This window comes from Glycine max, chromosome 8 (genome assembly GCF_000004515.6).
Source record: "Glycine max cultivar Williams 82 chromosome 8, Glycine_max_v4.0, whole genome shotgun sequence".
NCBI lineage: Eukaryota > Viridiplantae > Streptophyta > Magnoliopsida > Fabales > Fabaceae > Glycine > Glycine max.
Window position 1 is genome coordinate 2,477,616 of NC_038244.2, and position 19,473 is coordinate 2,497,088.

Consider the following 19,473-nt stretch of genomic DNA (forward strand, 5'->3'; position numbering starts at 1 on the left):
TCCAACCGACAAGACTAAATAAGAAAAAATAATTGACTAGTCTCTATTGTGTATTAATTTACCAGCAAAGATAAAATTCACTTTAATTATTTTTATAAGAAAATAATCTTCAATGATAGATTGAAAAATACTCTTTGATGCAAAAGAAGAAAATCTCAATGACTTGTAATTTTTACCCTCGTTTTCTTTTTCCCCTTTCCAGGGTTGTTGATTTTTACGCGGTACTTAATATTCTGCATTTGTTTATAATTTTTTAAAAGCAAAATTATCTTTTAATTGAAAAAATGTTGAGGTCCTTAAAAGGGTCATACACTACAAGCACCAAAATGGGGGGGACCATGTGTCCTGAAATAGCTTATCAGGGCAAATGTTTGCATCAGCCGTTAATGTCAATTGAAGAAGGATGGTAGTTTGCTCCATTCCATTCCATTCTTTTGTTTGCCTTTGCCACACTTAACACGCAAGCTGTCAACCCAAACTCCAAATCTCTTTCAAAGTGGACCTCATGTTAAAATACAGTCACTAAGATAATGAAATTAATCAAACACAATTTTACTTTTTTATAGATATAGACTCTGCCAAATCTTACAGATTAACAATTTTCAATAGTTTCATGACACACAAACTCAGCATATTCTGTAGCGTAGCGTGATTCACACCAAATAGTATACGTGCACCTCGCAACACGCTTATTAGCATTTTGGACACCTGGATTGTGCCTTGCAACTTGGCAACCCCCTGATTTCCACGTCCTATTTATTTCATCTTCATTCTTGATCATTCCAATTAACCCTCAGAAATATTTTACTATATTGAGATTAACGAAATAAAGTTAAAAAATCAATAAATAAAAAAACTTCTTTAAAAATCACGCTGCTAAGATTGCATTTGAACATGCATCACCATACATTACCCTAAACAAAATACTAGCATATTATAGTCCGTACCGTTGATAGCATAAGGAAAGATTCAAGCACATATGTAAAGAAGAAAGATTATAAGGGAGACAAGTTTGAATTTCTTCATAACATATCCGAGAAATATTTCAAATTTATACATGAATGAGATGAGATTAGTGATAATAATAAACACAGTAGTTAACACGTGGGAATAATATAATTTCATCATCCGCTGCTACCTATACAAAAGCTTAGGATCCTGATTCTTGCAAATCACTTCTTGATCGTCCAAGAAAATCCCCCCAAAAAAAAAGATTCTACTCTTTCACTTAATTAACTTGTTCTTCACCCATACCATACCTTGAGAATGAGATATTTACAGAAAACACAAGTTGATGATATCCTTCTTCCAAAATAAATCTTACTTTTTTTTTTCTCCCCCGCATTCTATACACACCGAGAGAAGTGCAACAAAATGAAATCAGCGACTGACAAGCTCCGAAACCCATCCAACATCCGGATCCCCAATTTGACCCGATCCAGAATCCGACCCGTCCAGATGATTCTCTTTGCTCAATTTTGCAAACATCCTCGCCCTTATGTTTCGTCCAGACTCCACCCTCTCCATAACAGGCTCCTCCTCGCAACTCTGATCCCACTTGTCAAAGTAGTTGACCCCACCGCGAGTCGGTGCCTGGGTCGGGGTTGTCGGAAGGCTGAAGAATCCGGGTCGGATCATGGGTCCTCTCGGAGATCCGAACCCGGAAGGCCCCATGACATTCCAAGAAGAAGGCAAAGACTTCACCTTCCCCAGTTGCAAGTTCCTTAAAGACGCCACCATCTCATTAACACTCACAGTCATCGGCGACATCGGCGGAGACTCCAGAGGCGGCGACACCGACCCAGGAGAAGACACAAACGGTGCCGGTGCCAGAGTCTTGGCGCACGAAGACTCAATTGCATGCCTCAAAGGAGACCCGTCGTATGAATCAGCACTCCGCGGACTCTGCTGTGGCAACACCCTGAGTTGCTCCGGCGTGTGCGCGAAGAAACACACGCGCCGGCGACAACTGGTGCCGTCCTTGCAGGGCTGAGTACGGTAACGTGCGGGGTGGAGCCAGCACTCGAAAACCCCATGCGCGTACTCGCACGCGTCACCCTTCTTGCAACTCCCCTTGCGGAAATCGGGGCACGCCGTGCCGGAGTAATGGTACTTCCGGGGATCACGGCGGCGAGCCTTCTCCCCGGGGTGGGCGTACGGACACTCGGTCCAGTCATGTGACCTGCCACGTGCGCATCTCCGAACCTTGAACTCGAACATGCGGAAATGGTCGCAGGAGTAAGCGTCCACCGGGACTTCCGGTTCCCGAGACGGAAACTCCGAGTCTGACTCAGCATCGGTGGATTCGTAGTGCTGAAGCGCACTCAGTGCTTCTTGCAATGAGTACGGAGAGTAATCGGCATTGCCGGTGTACGGTGAGAAGATCTCCGGCGTCCACGGTGGCACGTGTACGGTTGGATTTGCGCGGTGGGTCTCCCCCAACATCATGGTGTTGATGGATGTTTTCGGTTTTACTTGGATTCGATGTTTACGCCTATTCCGGCATGGTTAGTGCCTCTTTATAAACTGCCTCACTACATGCCTTTAACCCTGGTTGGGTTTACTCTTACCATGGTTTACTTTAAAATCAATGAATTCCAACTCCATTGCGGGCTTTCCTTTACTCACCGCGCTCGTCTTCCAAATTATGTCACAGACTCACGGTTTGCGTCCTCGTTTGCCACGTACGTGAACAGCTGTTGCTGCGGTGAAATCGTAGGCACGAGCCATTGGATTGTCACGTGCTCCTGATCACCCCTTTTTTTCTTCAAACGCCCCTTGTCTTCCCAAAGCGGTGGAGCGTATGATACGCTAAACAAAAGACGGGCATATATCTATACCAAATAAATAAAAAAACTATTTTTATCTTCATCTTTACATACATATTTTTATCCCTTGCTTATTCTTAAAAAATTTAATATATCTCTCAAGTTCAACTCCAGTGAAAGAATACAAATTGAAAAATAAAATAAATATTTTTTAAAAAAAAAAATACGTCACTTTTATATATAACTACCCATAATTATTATGATCTTTTTATTTTAAATTTTGCAATCCCACAATACATGCTGACTTTCAATTTATCTCTTCTCTCTAATAAAAAAAATTAGAAATTAAAACAATTGTAGAAATTTAAAAAGTTTATTATTTTTTCTTTACTTTTTTGAAAAACTTTTTTCTCTCGCTTATAGTTATACAATATTATTTTATTTTTATTCTGAACTACCCACAATTCTACTATCAAACATAAATTACTCACAAAAACAAAAAACAAAATAAAAATAAAGCAACCATTTGTTTTTAAGAGCACACGTCATTCTCTCTTCTTCATTCGTCTCTCACTTTTGTTATTTGTATTTCTTTTTCTTTTATTGTATTTTCATGTTTTTACTTTATCTTTTAGGTTGTAATTTGGTTTTCATTGTCATTTGAAAATTCATTTTGTTTAGATTCTAAAGAATGAAAGTTGTAATGCATCAATTATAACAATGCATTCAATACCCATTTTGTTTACTATTGTTTTCGTGTTTGTTAGATATCGCATTGATGAATGGTGGGAAACAACTCAACCTATTCGATACAACTCAAACTTCTATAATCCATCCATGATCACACGTGGTTACATACTTTATGCTTCAAACAAAAAAGAAGTAGTAAAGGAAATAATTTTTTTTATACGTGATCGGTCCAAACCAAGGAATCACTTAAATATGATTTAAAATGGATATTATTCTATCATTGATAATAGATTTATCTATGAAAAATATGAAACAAAGTTTGAAGAAGGGGAGAGTTCTCATACCAAATAGAGGATAATTTTTTCAATCACATGGATTGGGCTCCTAGGATATGGTGTCCTTAGGACTTTTCTATTTGATTGTGATGAAAGATCTAATAAATTATGATTTTTCTATCGAATAAAATCATTTCGTAACAATCCGATAATTTATGATAAAGAGGATGAATTTCAAAAGAATGATTCAAACAAAGCAATTCATTTGAGATCTCACATATTTACTCTTTTTTGTATTCAAAGACAAGTCTGCACTTCAAACAAGAAGGAAATAATGACCTATTGTTTTAATTTTTTTTCCATCATTTATTTTGTTCATTTTATTAAAAAACATTCTATTCAATAAATCTATTATTATATTTCTAATCTTTTTCATCATCATCTATTGTCATATTTCTTCTTCTTTTTTTTATCCAATCAACTTTCCGACTCTTTTTCCTCATATTAATCAACGTTGTTCTAAAATATATTATTAACTCATAACAATCATTTTTTTTTTCAGTTTGAAAATCTTAGTTTCCTTTATTCTTTTAAAATTTATTTTTAATTTGAAATTCTTAGTTTATTCTCATTTAAATTTGAAATCAACTTTGTTTTATCACCAAAAATTTTTGATGTCTTTTTATTCTTCATCTATTATAATATTTTATCTTTTTTCTTCATCTATTTTATTTTATCTTATCAACTTTATGGCCTCTATTCATATTCATCAATTTTTTTAATATATTACTAAATCGTAACAATAAAATTTGTTTTTCAATTTGAAATCTCTAATTTTTATTACTTTTTTCATTGTTAATTTATAATTTGAAATCAACTTTTTTAAACACAAAAAATTCTGATTTCTTTTTAATTTCTTTGTTAAATAATGAGAAATGCATGTGACAAAATTCAATAGATGATTTTGTAGGGATTGTTCATGTGTAATTGTTGGGTTTATAGTGTTATTTGTTATTATTTTTGCTCTTTTCGTAAGGATCCTCAATTTAAACGAGATAGATTACAGGATACTTACTTTTAAGTGGAAAAATATATATACTTTAAAATTGAAAGCCTTTTTCTATGTAAAAAATACTTATGTGTTACTTTAAAAATAATTGTTTTAATTTACTGAAAAATTTTCAGTTTATTCAACATTTTTTCTAATTATTTGCCTCCCTTAAGTCCCTTAAAAAAGTAATAAAGATAATTAATTTCAAATTGACTTCTATTTATTTATTATTTTTAGAAATACAGTCAACAAATAAATCAAAGGAAACAACAAATAAAAAATAAAACAAACTAAAACAAATAATAAAATTAACATATGTGTGAATTCATAATAATATATCAATTTTAAAACATAAAAGCACATTAATAAAATAAAAATGTAGACTTATAAGCGTGAGACCGCCTGTATTTTTGCTAGTATACATAAAATCTTAATCTATCTTTAGTATAAAAAATATAAAAAAATAATACATAAGAAGAAGAATAGTGGAATATTTTACTGAAATAAAATAATGAAAAAACTTTATAAATGGACATAGTTTTGATCTATAGTTTTTAATTTTTTATCAAATGCTAACAAGTATTAAGATATTTATTAAAAATTAAATAAAAATATTAAAATTATATTATTCATGACTTTTGTATCATTTTTTTATAATTTTTATAATAAATATTTTTCTTCTTTTAATTTTTAACTAATATTCTAAGGATCTGGTTAGTCAGATTCTTAATTTTTATCCGGAAAGTGGGGGAAAACCCGTGGGGCGAAGAGAATAGGTGAATAAAATCCGATGGGCAAAGGAAGTGTATATTTTTATTTATGGGCATTCAAGTCGTTTATCGGATTTCTTTGGGTTGTTTGAAGACTTGGAAAGTAACGCTTGCTATGATGAGACTTGGAAATATTCTACTATTATCCTGCTCATCTCTCTTTGGTTCGTTGATATTGATACACTCCCTCACTGTTAAAATAAATTTTTCAACACATTCATCAATTAGTATCAATTACTAGTGATGAAATCTGCACATAACAAATTTGAATTTAATGATCCAAATGTGAGAAGAACTGCTTTTCTAATTTAGACAGCCACAAAAATTAAGATATAATCATAACATAATTTGATTTTTACAAAACCTTTGTATATGCAATATTCAAAACGTCAAGCAGCATTTTTTTTATCCACTGTATTTTGATATTGGATATTTTGATAAATTCCCATTCCCATGACGTGCATGCAAACAAATAGTTAATAATATAAACAATTTGTTTTTTTTTTTTAAGGAATCCTAAACACAATATTTGTGACAACGGTCTAAATGTTTAATCATTTTTTATATTTACTAAAAGTAGTCTTATAATCTATAAAATATTTAAAAACCTGAAGAAAAAAAGTAGTCTGTTCTTTTCAATGAGTTGACTATCAACCTCAATTTCAAAATTAATCTCAGAATTATACAAATCTCAACATCCAATCAAAATAATCAATGACACTAAAAAAATTATAAAAAAAATATTTTTTTACCATGACATTGATTTGTGGAGTATTTATGATTTTTTGTGATGATTAATTAATTTGTGTATGATAATTTAATTTTTTTAATTACATTTTTTCATTCACAAAATTTGATTTGAGACATTATTTAAATCAAATCAAGTTAAATATTACTCGAATTTACAAATATGATGATAAACATATTTGTTTATGATTCTTTATTATGATTAAACAAATTTATTTATACTATAATAAATTAAAATACAATATATTTTACTAATTCAAAAAAGTAAAAATTAAAAATATATAACTTATATATCTTATAAAATTATCCTAAATACTGTGGGAATTATTTTCAGGTCAATACCTCCCTGGATGGAAACTAGAGGGCATGATCGCCATATGATATGAGATGAAGTCCAATACTTGACTTTCGTATGAATAGTCACTTTAGCCTCTTACCTTGTCGATCTTATCGTTTCAATTTTACCTCACAATCGTCCATTTTGTCTTTATCATTAGGATAGATATTATTACTATTATTTATTTTTGTCTTTGTCTCGTGATGGCTGCTCTTATAATCGACTACACCGGACATTATGACTATTGTATAAGAACAAAGTTCGAATATTTAACAGTAGGTAAAATAAAATAAAAATATTTTTTATGATTAAATTGTAAAAAATTAATTGGTAATTTTATCATATTTTAATATTTTATTTCATACTGTTAAGATGAAAATGAAATGGAATATAATTTTAATTTTAATCTATCTTGTTTAATAAATTTAAATAATGATAATTAATATTCTTTGTTATATTTCCCTTTATTTTATTAATCCTCGCATCACTCGTAGGAGGAAGTGGAGTTAAATCATTGCATCTGCTTTCAACTTTTTCTCTTTTCTCTCCTTCTAACTTGACCTCATTCTGATTTTCATCCAGATCTTGCAAGATATGTAGTTTGTTTATGTGAGAATAAGATAGGAAAAAAGAAAAATATAAACAATGATGTATTTTTTATTTAATTATAGATAAGATGAAAATATGAATTTTAAAAAATGTTTTTTTCTCTTTAATTCATTTTTTTCTCTAAACCAATGATAGGACTAAGGATAAAATACAAATTATCCAAAATAATTTTTTAATACAATAATGATTTATAACAAGAAAATGTGCTTTTAAAAAAAAGACTATTATTTTTCAACAAGATAGGAAAGAAATAAAAAAGAAAAAGTGAATAAAATAATCATAATTTATCAACCACAGAAAGTATCGTGCTTAAGCTCTGCTTGGTGTTTTTAGACGGGTTGCCGTAGTTGTCTTTTCCTTTTGGGGCGCCATCATCAGTTCACAAAAGAAAAGAAAAACACCATAATCCATAAAAAAAATAAGGAAAGTTTAAGAGGTGCAAAAATAAAATGATAAAAAAAGGTTATAAAGGTGTTTTTCATTAAATTTGTGTTTTATATAGAGTAAATTATACATATTCGATGAGATTTGTACTTATTACACTTAATTCTTCTTCAATTTTTAACCTTAAAAAAATCTCTACAATTTTCTGTTTAGTATAACTCTTGGCACCCCTACTCTCTCTAATCACACCTTTATTTATTGCACATTGCCTTTGATACCCATTCATTATTATTTGCTATTAATAAACAATGTCAACTAATCACGTTAAGAGTTGATTGACTTATTATATTATTAAGAAGTCCAACAGAATAGTCAGATTTTTTTTAACTTGCTTTTAATTAATTGCTTAGCAACTTTTCTTGCATCATCAATTGTTCTAACACAAATGATAAATTAAAAATAAAGTTTATCAAAAAAATAACAGCCCATGAAAAGTCTTTGGTGACATGCCAAGTCATTGGATTGTTAATATTATTGTTACACCATCAATTAATGTAGAAGCTAAAAAATAAAAAACAAAGGGGTATTGGATGCATTTCAAAAAAATCATAAGGGATGCAAATGGAGTACTTAGAGAGGTGTCCGGTGTTATAGGAGAGAAAAAATTAAGATTTTTTTTTTAGTTACAAAATGGAAAATTACTGAATGTAATAAGTGAAAACCTCAACACCACAGACAATTTACTCTTTTATTTATACTCCAAAACGACTTTACTTCGTAACATATTCATGATACATAACTTTGCTTAAATTTCACCTAAAAAGAATTTGCTAAAATATTTTAGACTGAATTAAATGTTTTTTCTTTAAAATAGTTCTTATCTAATCCTCGAACACCCTAGATATGGTGGAATTATAAATTTTTAGGTTACTCTGTTCAATACAAACTTATTCACGCAAATATAATAGATTTTTTTAAGAATGAGCAAATTTTATCTCTGTTTGAGGAGGGACGTGCTACGAAATTATATACAATAAGTAATTTAAAAAATATGTTTAGATGTACATGCAAGTAGGTCCACCCCTTATTAGAATTGGTAGTGAAATATATTGTTAATTGCAATTCTCAATACAAAAGTTATATGTTAACTAGCTTGTGTGTGATCTGTTGTGATTGGTGATTGTAATTTACTGAGCACTCGGAAATTCAAGAAAACTACCCTCCAATTGTAGATACTGGCACTGCCTCTCATTTGGAATCCAACACCAACTCCAAATCTCCAGTCCTTAATTATCCAAATCATCGATCTACTTATATCCAAGTCCCATTTATCCCTGTTCCGTGAATACTAAGTCGTACTTAATATTGGTATCAATCAAATGGATTAAGATTATAATTTTTAAGTAAAAAAGGTAGTACCTATTGTAGAGATTGTATGTTTTTTGGGGTATTTCAGAATGATAAAAAAAAAAGAAGACAGAACACAAGACACTGCACTACTAAGAGATTATATTTAGGGTGGTTTTTAATTGATTAAAAATGTAAAAATGTTTATCAAAATTAAACTCTTAAATACAATATAATAACATTTGAAATTAAAATAAAAGAAACTTAGTCATAGTCATTATATATAAAAGCATAGAGATACAGTGATGATAAAAGGAGATAAGTTTCCATTTTAGGGGGTTATCCTTACGCTTTGCATTGGAGGTTGGTTGTTCCATTTACAATGTTTCATATGTATGCCTTTATACGTTTGTGATTCTCTTTTGGTGACGAATAATGATTGATGTCATAAATAAGAGAATCATGCTGGGTGTGGGTTGCTGCAGACGTGGAGGATAATCCACAAGTGTATGTGTAGCTCTAGAATTGAGGATCCAACTGTGTGGACAGCTTTGGAGTATGAAATGCGATAGCATCAGCTAGGCATGTGAAAAAGGACGAATTGAAGGAGGAATAAGTAGTGTAGGGGAGGCTAAGCATCAATAGCTTTGCCAAACTTGAAGCAGCAACCATAAACAGTGGCAGAGTATATGTCTTCACTCCCTAGCGCCACCTACCCCTTCGCGTTACACCCTTTAATTTATCGTCCGTTTTTATTTGTTGTTATTGTAGCTAGATGTACCTAGGATAATCAGATATAGTCTAAAAACATAAGTGTAAAAGTGTAATTTAGGGTTAAATGCTAGATTATATATACCTTGTATGGTACCCCAAAAACATTCTGATATTCTAGGAACGATTTTAATACCTAATCTAACTTGTTGGTCCTGAAATTATTTGATGTATCTTGTGGGTGGTTCTGTATGAGTTGTATAATATGATTGGAGATGATGTTCATGGCATAACCGATGTAACACCTCAAACGAATCACATCAAAAAGAGAGGGATCTGAAGGCTATATAAGTATGCAAATAAATAATTGATGAAGACTTAAAATAATTAATTGATATTATCTATAGCAACAAGATGCATATACTTTTTAGTAACTCATCCCTTAATAACTTTATAGTTAAGCGTATTTTGCTAAGAGTAGTTATGGGATGGGTGACATTCTGAAAAGTTTTCTGGAAAGCGTGTGAATGAAGACACAACACACTAAAAAGTCTTGTGTTTGTTTGTGAGGTCGGTTATTGATCATGAAAGTAGACATAACTGATTTTCGAGATCTCATAAATGGCTACCTATGGAGAGTCTTGACCGGTGTAGGATTTTGACCAACAAGGATGTTGTATGAAGTATCATCGCGTGAAGTATTGTAGTGTAAGAACCGTCGAGAAGTTGACAATCAAGGGAGTTGCAAATGGTATCAAAGCAAATCTCTCTTCTAGTACGGTGGGGTTCGAGGACGAGCCAGACAGAAGTTGGTGGGCATGTAACACTCCAGACAAATCACACTGGAAAGAGTGGGATTAAAAGGCTGTGCAAGTATTTGACTGTACAATTGATGAAGACTTAAAGGAATTAATTAGTAGTACTATACCAACAAGATGCATTTATTTTTCAATAATCCATCACTTAAGAACTTCATAGTTAATCGTGTTTTGCTTAGAGTAATTATGAGATGAGTAACATTTTGGAAAGTTTCTTAAAAAGCGTGTAAGTAAGGATAAAACACGTCGAAATTTTTTGTCTAGGTTTGTGAGATCACATTGATTCTGAAAGCAGACGATTTGATTTTTAAGGTTTAAAAAATGATTACCTATAAAGGATTCTGACCAACAAAAATGTTGAATGAAATTTCATCGTGTCAAGTGTCATAGTATAAGAGTCACCAAAAAATTAAAAAATTAGAGATATGACAATCGACATGTGAGTCACCATTCACACGATGATTGAAGGATTGGTCGATGAGCTACCAACACAATACATAATCCATTAACCTCAGAGGTGTTTAAGACGAAATGACTATAGTCAAAATAATAAGTTGGTTGACCACTATCCAATGTGATATATAACCTCTCATCTTCAAGTGCATAGTTTGAATAGGCTTAAATTATGACTTCAACAAGATAATTATCATTGACAAACGAATCAAATCGCCTATAAAATTATAAAATGATATACACTAATTTTTTAATACGTCCGTGGTTATTTAATAACGTCAGTACCTCAACTGATTTCAAATAATTAAAAACTAGAATATTTTAACAAAAAATTATTACATTAATATTAATATTATAAAAATACATTAAACACTTATTAAAAATATATGGGTGACTAACATTTGTTGAAAAGAAATAAAAATGATACGGTTGGATTGGAACGAGTGTATAGTGGCGAGGGAGAGGAGGAAGTCACGTGAGGAAGGGACAGATAGCCTTTGCGAAGGACATGGAAGCCCTCTCCGTACCATGAACTCAGATTTCGATTGCGACACATGTACGGATTCATCCCCTATCCACGCGTCCTTTTTTGACCAAACACGTGTGGCCTGTCCTTTTCCCCACTCCTCCCATCATTTGTCCATACTCTTGCCACGCGGCATCTTCTTCTTTCCCGCTCTCGAGATTCGCGTGAATTCTGTTTTTACTGCCCAACTCTATCCATCTTTCTTTTTCTTTCTTTTTTAATCAGTCTTTTTCTTTTTATTAAAAAAAACTCGTTTGACCGTCTTGATATTATCGTCCGCATGAAAAAGAATGGACAGTGTCTCAATTACCATAATAATAATTTTATTATTATTTTATTTACACTTGCCTTCACTGATAAGGCTTGACAGTTTTTTCTTAATCTACCAAAGTTAAACCCTAAAATAGGTTGCATCTAAAGTGATAGCAACTGAATAGTAAATCTTTTATACTTATAATTTTTTTTTAGAGATCGAAGAACCTTTTAGAGTTATCATTAATGAGGTGTGTTTGCAGTATGATTTGTTTTTAACTCAATTTTATTTTAATTAATGTAATCTCATTTTATTTAGCATATTGCACACATATATATTTAGCATGTTAATATAGTATCACGAGAAGATAGAATAACATGACAGATTGATAGCCCTATGTTTTTTTTGTTTTTTTTATCAAACTATATGACTTGAATTATGAGTCTAAATATAGTAGGGAGTAGCTTTCCCATTTTTAATTTGTGATTTAGATTTAAGCATAGGCTCACGTAGCCTTGGTAAGTTGGATATATAGCTTATCTTTATTTCAACGCAGACAAAAGATATGAACATGCACCATTAATTGGGTATACTGTTTTGCTTACCTACTATGGAAGGTATAAATAAACATGCAGAACCCTAACTTTTGATTAGCGAGATGAGCTTTAATTGGGTACTGTTTGCTTACCTACTATGTAAGGTAAGGTATAAATTAAACCGCACCCAAAATAAATAAATTAACCATGCAGATATGTACAGGTTTAGGTGTATCAATTTACAATATCTATGCAAGTTTTTTATTTTTTAGAAACTTTTCAAAGCACGAAGAGAAATCGAAAATCGAATGGAATCAACTGATTATGCTTTAGATTAAATTTTCTTATCGGATTTCTTTGCGTGGATGAAGTACAACACTATTAAATTATAACAGTTTGTAGCTTACTTCAATATAGCTTTCCTCTTGCCACTGAAACTTTAATACATTGAAGTTTGGATTAAAAAATATATGCATCCTTATAGAATATTTTTAAAATTTTAACATAATTTAAAAAATAAATTAAAAGAAAACATTTGAAATTATTATGTAAAATACTTAATTTAAATAAATGAGTAAAATTGTAAGTGGTCTTAAGGAATAAGGAGAAAAGAGTAACATTTAAAAAATAATAATTTGAGTATTTTTTATGGTTTGCATGAGGGAGATTCCTCAATCAATAGTTGGAGAATAATTTTTTTTAGACATAAATGTTATGGTATTAAGTTTTGGTTCTTCTAACAAAAATTCTTGCTATTCACATAATCATAATATAAACTAATAGAATTTCTGATAATATGTTTAAAAAATCCAACTATTTTTTTAATATAAATGATAGATTATATGTATTTTTTATTGGAGACACATAATCGTATCTGACTTAAATAATATAAGTGATAAAATTCTTCGTAACAACTCAACTATTTACAAATTATATATTGAACTTTGTTGGAATGAGTATTAATATAAAGATGAAAAGTAATAAAAATTGAGATTATTTAAGGAGAAAAAATGTATATATTTTAAAAGGATTTATTTTAAAATAATTAATATTCTGATAACTTATATGTGTGTGTAGAATCAAGCATTACAAAGATAATAGGCGGTCCTTCCTTTTAAAAATAAAATATTAATCATTTATATTTTAAATTTATATCAATTTGATTCTTTCGTAAATTTAAAATTAACGTTATTAATAATTTTAACATAATGAAAATTAAAAATTATCTTAAAACTATACTTACTGGCATTCTATATTGATAAAAGAAAAATATACTCACTGATAAAAAAACCTTACTTGTATGAAATTATTTTGGCAATTAAGCGTAATTGACATAGTTGCATGTAGTTTTTAATTATTACTATCCGTCACTGTAATATTTAAAAATTATAAAAAAAAAAGGTCTTACGAAGAACTAGTTTATTTTAGTACTCAATTCCTCTCGTTTTGTTTCATGTATTTTTAAAATTAGATAACATTCAAAATATAGATTAAAAACATTATCAGTTTTAAACGATGAGAGAAGAACAGAGTTTAATAATAGTATAGGCATTCTTTTATTAGAGAGATAAACTATAATACGAATAATTTTAAGAGATAAAAATTTTAAATTGATAATTAAATTATTAAAATAAATTATGTTAACCATCATTTAAGTTAATATAATATATTAAAATTAAACTCATGAATTTTATATTTATTTGTTTGGAAATTTTTAGAATTAATAACTAGATAATTTGGGATTCATTAAATTAAAGTAAAAGTACATACGTAAATAAATAAAAAATTAATGCAGCCACAGAAAAACCATAATTTATGTATATAATTTTTAAAAAATTAAATCCCCTCTCTATGTGTCCCTATTCATTCCCATTTTATGATTCAATTAATTAATTAGAGTTTAACAGAATTAATTTCAATAAAATTAATGTGAAATCGTTAAATATAGTTATATTATTCGTAAAATTTAATTTAAATTGTGTATTATATAAACCATATTTTTTCTATTGAAGATATGGAAATTAAACTTCTGACTTATAAAAATATAAATGAATTAATAACTGGGAGACCTTTGGACGATATTACAGTGGGGAGAGTAACTTGCTACTTGTGGGGTGTCAACATTCGCGGGATTTGGAAGATCTCGTTACCTGTCCACCTGAAAGTGATTGAACCAAAGCAAAGTCAAGCACAATATGCACCAAATTACAATACTTTCTAAGTTTTTATTAAATTACACATACTTTTTTTATGAATCTTCTTAAATTAATTATTCTTTAAATTTAAAAATATTACACTAACATCCTTAAACCTTACACTCTTTACAATAAAAGTAAAAGTAATTATTAAAAAAACGAGTATTTCTATAATTACATAAAATCTTAAGAAATATTACTATGATTTGCTCAATTATATATATGTTTGTTTAATTTGAATTTAATTTTTGAGTATTATAAATATAAAAAAATATTATGCCAATTAATTAAAAATTATTAATTATATATTTAAAATAATTATTATAAAATTAAAAAATTTATTATGATAATTTATAATTAGATACATATTAGTACATAATACATCAATTATAAAAGAGATAATATATGCTAAATATAAATATATGTAGATTTGATCGATAGTGCAAGTGGTGACTTAAGTATTCATTTAAATTTTAAAACTATTAACATACACATCAAAATATGATGATAAATTATAATTTTATTTTTAAAACATATCTAAATATATGTATTTTTGCCTGATTCTTTTGAAATTTCATTTGATACCGGTTAGAAAATTATTTTATTTGATAGATTCTTATATTAAAATATGAGTTAATGTTTATGCATATAAAATAATTATATATAGTCATCAAAATAATTATTTTAAAAATTAACAATTTTTTTATACTTGATGGATTGTAATTTAATGCCTGTGTAAAATTTCTTATATTGTTATAGTATAACCTTTTTTCTCTAAAATATATAGTAAAATCGATTGTAAATTTAATAAAATAAGTAAATAATTATAACGAACTTCAAATTGTTTTTATAAATCTAAATAAAAATCTATAAAATAGACCAGTCGGCCAAGGGTTGTGGGTGCGTGGTCTTGTGTTCGTCTAAAGTGGTAGACGCACTGACGCTACAATTTCGTTTCAATGTTTCGTCTAGGAAAGAATTTCATATTAGCCACATAAAATATGATATATAGCAAGTTTTAATGAACATGTAATTACTAAGCATAGTTTTTATTTATTTATATTTTACGATTATTTGTTAACTTGATAAATTAATGCATATTAGAGTGGAATTATTTGTGACAAAATAATTATTTTTTCTAAATTTATCTTAAAAATTAAAAAATAATTCTTTTCAAAATAAGTAATATAAATACAGATTTAGTGTCTGTTTGAGTACAAGTCATAAGCTCTTTTGAGAACTTCTCTACTAAAAATATAAAGAAAACATTGAAAACCAAACAATAATTTTTTTTATTGCATCAAATTATTATTTATTAACACCTAATATTTATATATGTAACATTTTCATAGCATATTGAGAGGGGGATTTTAAGTTTTATGCATTCTTCCCTTAAAATTGCTCTAAGTATCATTTTCATCGTCTATGTACCAAAAACAGAAATCATTCAGTCTAATTTTGTTGTTCTATGTACATATGCTCAAATACAATATTAACAAAAGGTTATAGCAAACAGAAGAGTGTGAAGTAACTGCACAAAAGATTAATGGTTATGTTACTATAAATATTTTACACCGTTAATTAATAAAAAAAAAAACTTTCATTAATATAACATTTAAGTAGTCGTTACAAAAAAATTAATAAACTTACCTATGTGGTCAGTAAAACTAACTTATAATTAAACTTATTGAATTGAAAGTATTTAATAAGATTAATCCATAAATTAATTGATAAATGTAAATTAACTTAAAAAATATAAGTTAAATTGAAACTTTGATCCTCTTATTTTAAAAAATAAATAATTTTGATTGTTAATCCAAATTAAAGTTCATTTTAATGGGACATATTAATAAAATATGTCATAATATGAATTAAACTCATAATCTTTTGTTCATAAGCAATACAATAAGTCATTAACATATTTCTTTTATTTAATTAATTATATTAATATTATTTTGTATAGATCATTAGTCAAGAGTTGTTAATTCTTTTTTCTTCAAATTATATAAAAAAATAATTAAAAAATTAATATATAAATCTTTTTAATTTTATTTATATGTTTTTATTTTAAATGAATTTTACATTTTTTATTTACCCGTTTATGATTAAATTTCATAAATTAGTATGTAAATTATTTACATGACTTTTTTGTAAATTGATTTTAGTATACAAATTATTTTTACTCTAATGATTTACTTAAAATTAAAAAGATTTATATATTAAATATCTTTAATTTTTAAGTTTTGATAATTTGAAGAAAAAAAATAATAACTCTTAGACCAATGATACATAGAAAATAATGTTAATATAATAAACTAAACAAATCAATTGTTTTGGTGATTTATTGTTTTATTTTACTAATAAAGAGTTATGAGTTCAATTCTCATTAAGACATTTTTTTTTATTTTTCATTTCATTTAATATTTTTTCACATAATCATCATGTCGACAATTTATATAAGTTTTATGTTAATATCAATATATCACGCCAAAATTAATATTTGATTTAAAATGATTGATTGACAAAAGGATTAAAGTTACTTATTTTTTAAATAGAAGGACTAAATGTCTTGAATTAAAAAAAATGATTAAAATTACAAGTTTAAAATAATAGGAGAATAAATATTGCAATTTTACCAAAAAGATAATTAATTATTTGATTAAAAAGCTAAAAAAAGTATTACTTAGATTAATAAGGATAAAAATGAAAAAAAAATAACTTATAGGCTAACTTGTTTTTACAAACAACTTAAAATAACTTCTAAAAAATTAATTAAAAACTATTAAAATAAATTTCTACACCAACTTGTTAGGGTGTTCGACTCATGGTTATCAAATTTTCGAGTTAACTCTTTAATTCTTGCGAGTTTACGAGTTTACGAGTCTTTTTATTTTCTATGATTTAATTTTTAAATAAAATATTTTTTTAGTAAACTCTACGTAAATTTTAAGTAAACTAGATAGATTTTCTAGTTTTGTGCTGAATGCTGATGCTAGGGTTAAGCTTTGTGTTGAATGCCGATGCTGGGGCTCTAGCTTTGTGCTGAAATTTGAATAGACTAAAATTGAAAAAGGGTAAAAGCGAGATCACACTGTTGATTATACAGTAAAACAAACATTTATTCGTTCCCGGTTGGTTGTAAAATGTAGAGTTATGGATAGATTGTCAAATGTGAAATACAAAATTTAATGTTTGAATTTTAAGTATTTTATGTTATTTTAAATTTAAATTATTTTATTTAGATAAATAGTATTAACTTTTTTCGATACTATAAATAGTATTAACTTTTAATGTGAATCATTATTACTGGAGATATCGAAATAAAATGTTAACTTTAGTTAAAAAAAATGTCACAAAATATTTAAGATATTGTATTTAAATTTTATCTTTACCAAATTCATGAATCTCTCAAGCCCATATTTTTTTTAATTCCATTTTCTTATTTGGTTTGATGCTTTCCATATGTACACATCAAGTTATGGTTAGGAATTATCATCATTTATAATAAATCAAGTTCCTTATACCATTATCATTAAATTCTCCAATTAAATATAATGAAGTTTTTTAATTATACAACACATATTTATTGGAAATTCATTATTTAATTTTTAATTATTAACACGAAACTTAATATAAGTTTTGTCTTAAATTATTGAAAAGTCTGATATGAAAATAGCACTTGATATGAGCTACCCTTTTATTTGTGTTGATGCATCTTTAATCTGTTGTTTTAACACACTAGTATTAATTATAGTTGAAAAGAGAAAATATATATCAATTAAGAAGATTATCTTAAAAAATTAACCTTAATGTATGTATTATGACCTTAAATCACATTTAAAGAGAAACAGAAGGAGAAAGTAAAGTAAGAAGAGAAAAAAAAGTAAGAATCAATGAATGTGAAATATTGGGAGGGGATTACTCCCATAAATCATAATGTAGAAATGTTAACAAAGAAATTAGTAGGTTAGCTTGGCGTGGGCCTGAAGGTTGAACAGAGAAAGTGAAAGACATTAGACAAATTCCATCGTCCATTCTTATCCACTTATGCCCTGTTAACATAGCACGCCTCCAAGTTCCTATCATTGCACTAGACTGTATGCAAAGGCTGAGGAGTATAAAAATAATGGGGATTAGTAATGAGTTTGATTAAATTTATTTTTAAAAACTAAATATTTTTTATGTGTCGATAATTTAAAAAATAAACTCTATCAAACATGTGATAATTGTGTCAGTTTAGTTGAAGTTGATCAAAAGTTCTTCTCTATTTTTCTGAAAAATTGAAGATCAACTTCAATGGTTCAATTACTATATAGACGGATCAAGAGGGACAAAAGAAAAATGAAAAGCGAGTGCAGTGATTTTTAAAGAATGGTAAACGTTCACCCCACTATTGGGGTGAATTTTGGTGAAAAGTAAAGAGACGAGAAGAAAAAAGTGTATGTTATCTTGTTGCAATAACTTTTTTTTTTACACATTTTATGATTATAAATTAAATGCAATTACTCTCCCTTACATTTTACTTTCACGATTTCACCTTATTTTCTCTTATCTCCATTCATTTTCTATCATTTTACTTATCATATTTATTATTTGATTTCTCTGTGTTTATTTTTTTATTAAAAGATACGTAAATATTACCGAAGTGACTTTATCTTTTCCTAAAAAAATTATTCTTCATATACACCACCAAATAATTGAATGCTTAAGTAAGTCAATTATCTACTGATTATACTTAACCTTATTGGTCTCTTTCTTTCCTCCACCACAATTCATGATTGGTTTTTTTTCCCCATAAATTAATGAGCAAGAAATTTTAGAATTGAATAACTCAAAAAGGTAAAATTATTGATAAAAATATAGATTTAATTACTTTTTTATCCTAATAGTTATAATATTTTTTTCTTTTACTTCTTATAGTTTAAAACATCATATTTTAATTTTTATAGTTATAATTTTTAACTCTTTTGATCCTTCTTGTTTAAAATTGTCTGATGTCATTA

General features: G+C 28.1%; 1 protein-coding gene across 1 annotated transcript; it reads right to left on the reverse strand.

Annotated features, from left to right (window-relative positions):
* Positions 1–1,097: 1,097 nt before the first annotated feature.
* Positions 1,098–2,586, reverse strand: LOC100808676 (zinc finger CCCH domain-containing protein 20). Its single transcript, XM_003530508.5, has one exon. The coding sequence runs from the start codon at positions 2,446–2,448 to the stop codon at positions 1,381–1,383; it is 1,068 nt and encodes a 355-aa protein (XP_003530556.1). The 5' UTR covers positions 2,449–2,586; the 3' UTR covers positions 1,098–1,380.
* Between the last annotated feature and the right edge of the window lie 16,887 nt (positions 2,587–19,473).

What these genes read in the sequence shown, in the direction of transcription:
- LOC100808676 (XM_003530508.5), bottom strand. Translation starts at nt 2,448, where the DNA reads ATGATGTTGGGGGAGACCCACCGCGCAAATCCAACCGTACACGTGCCA.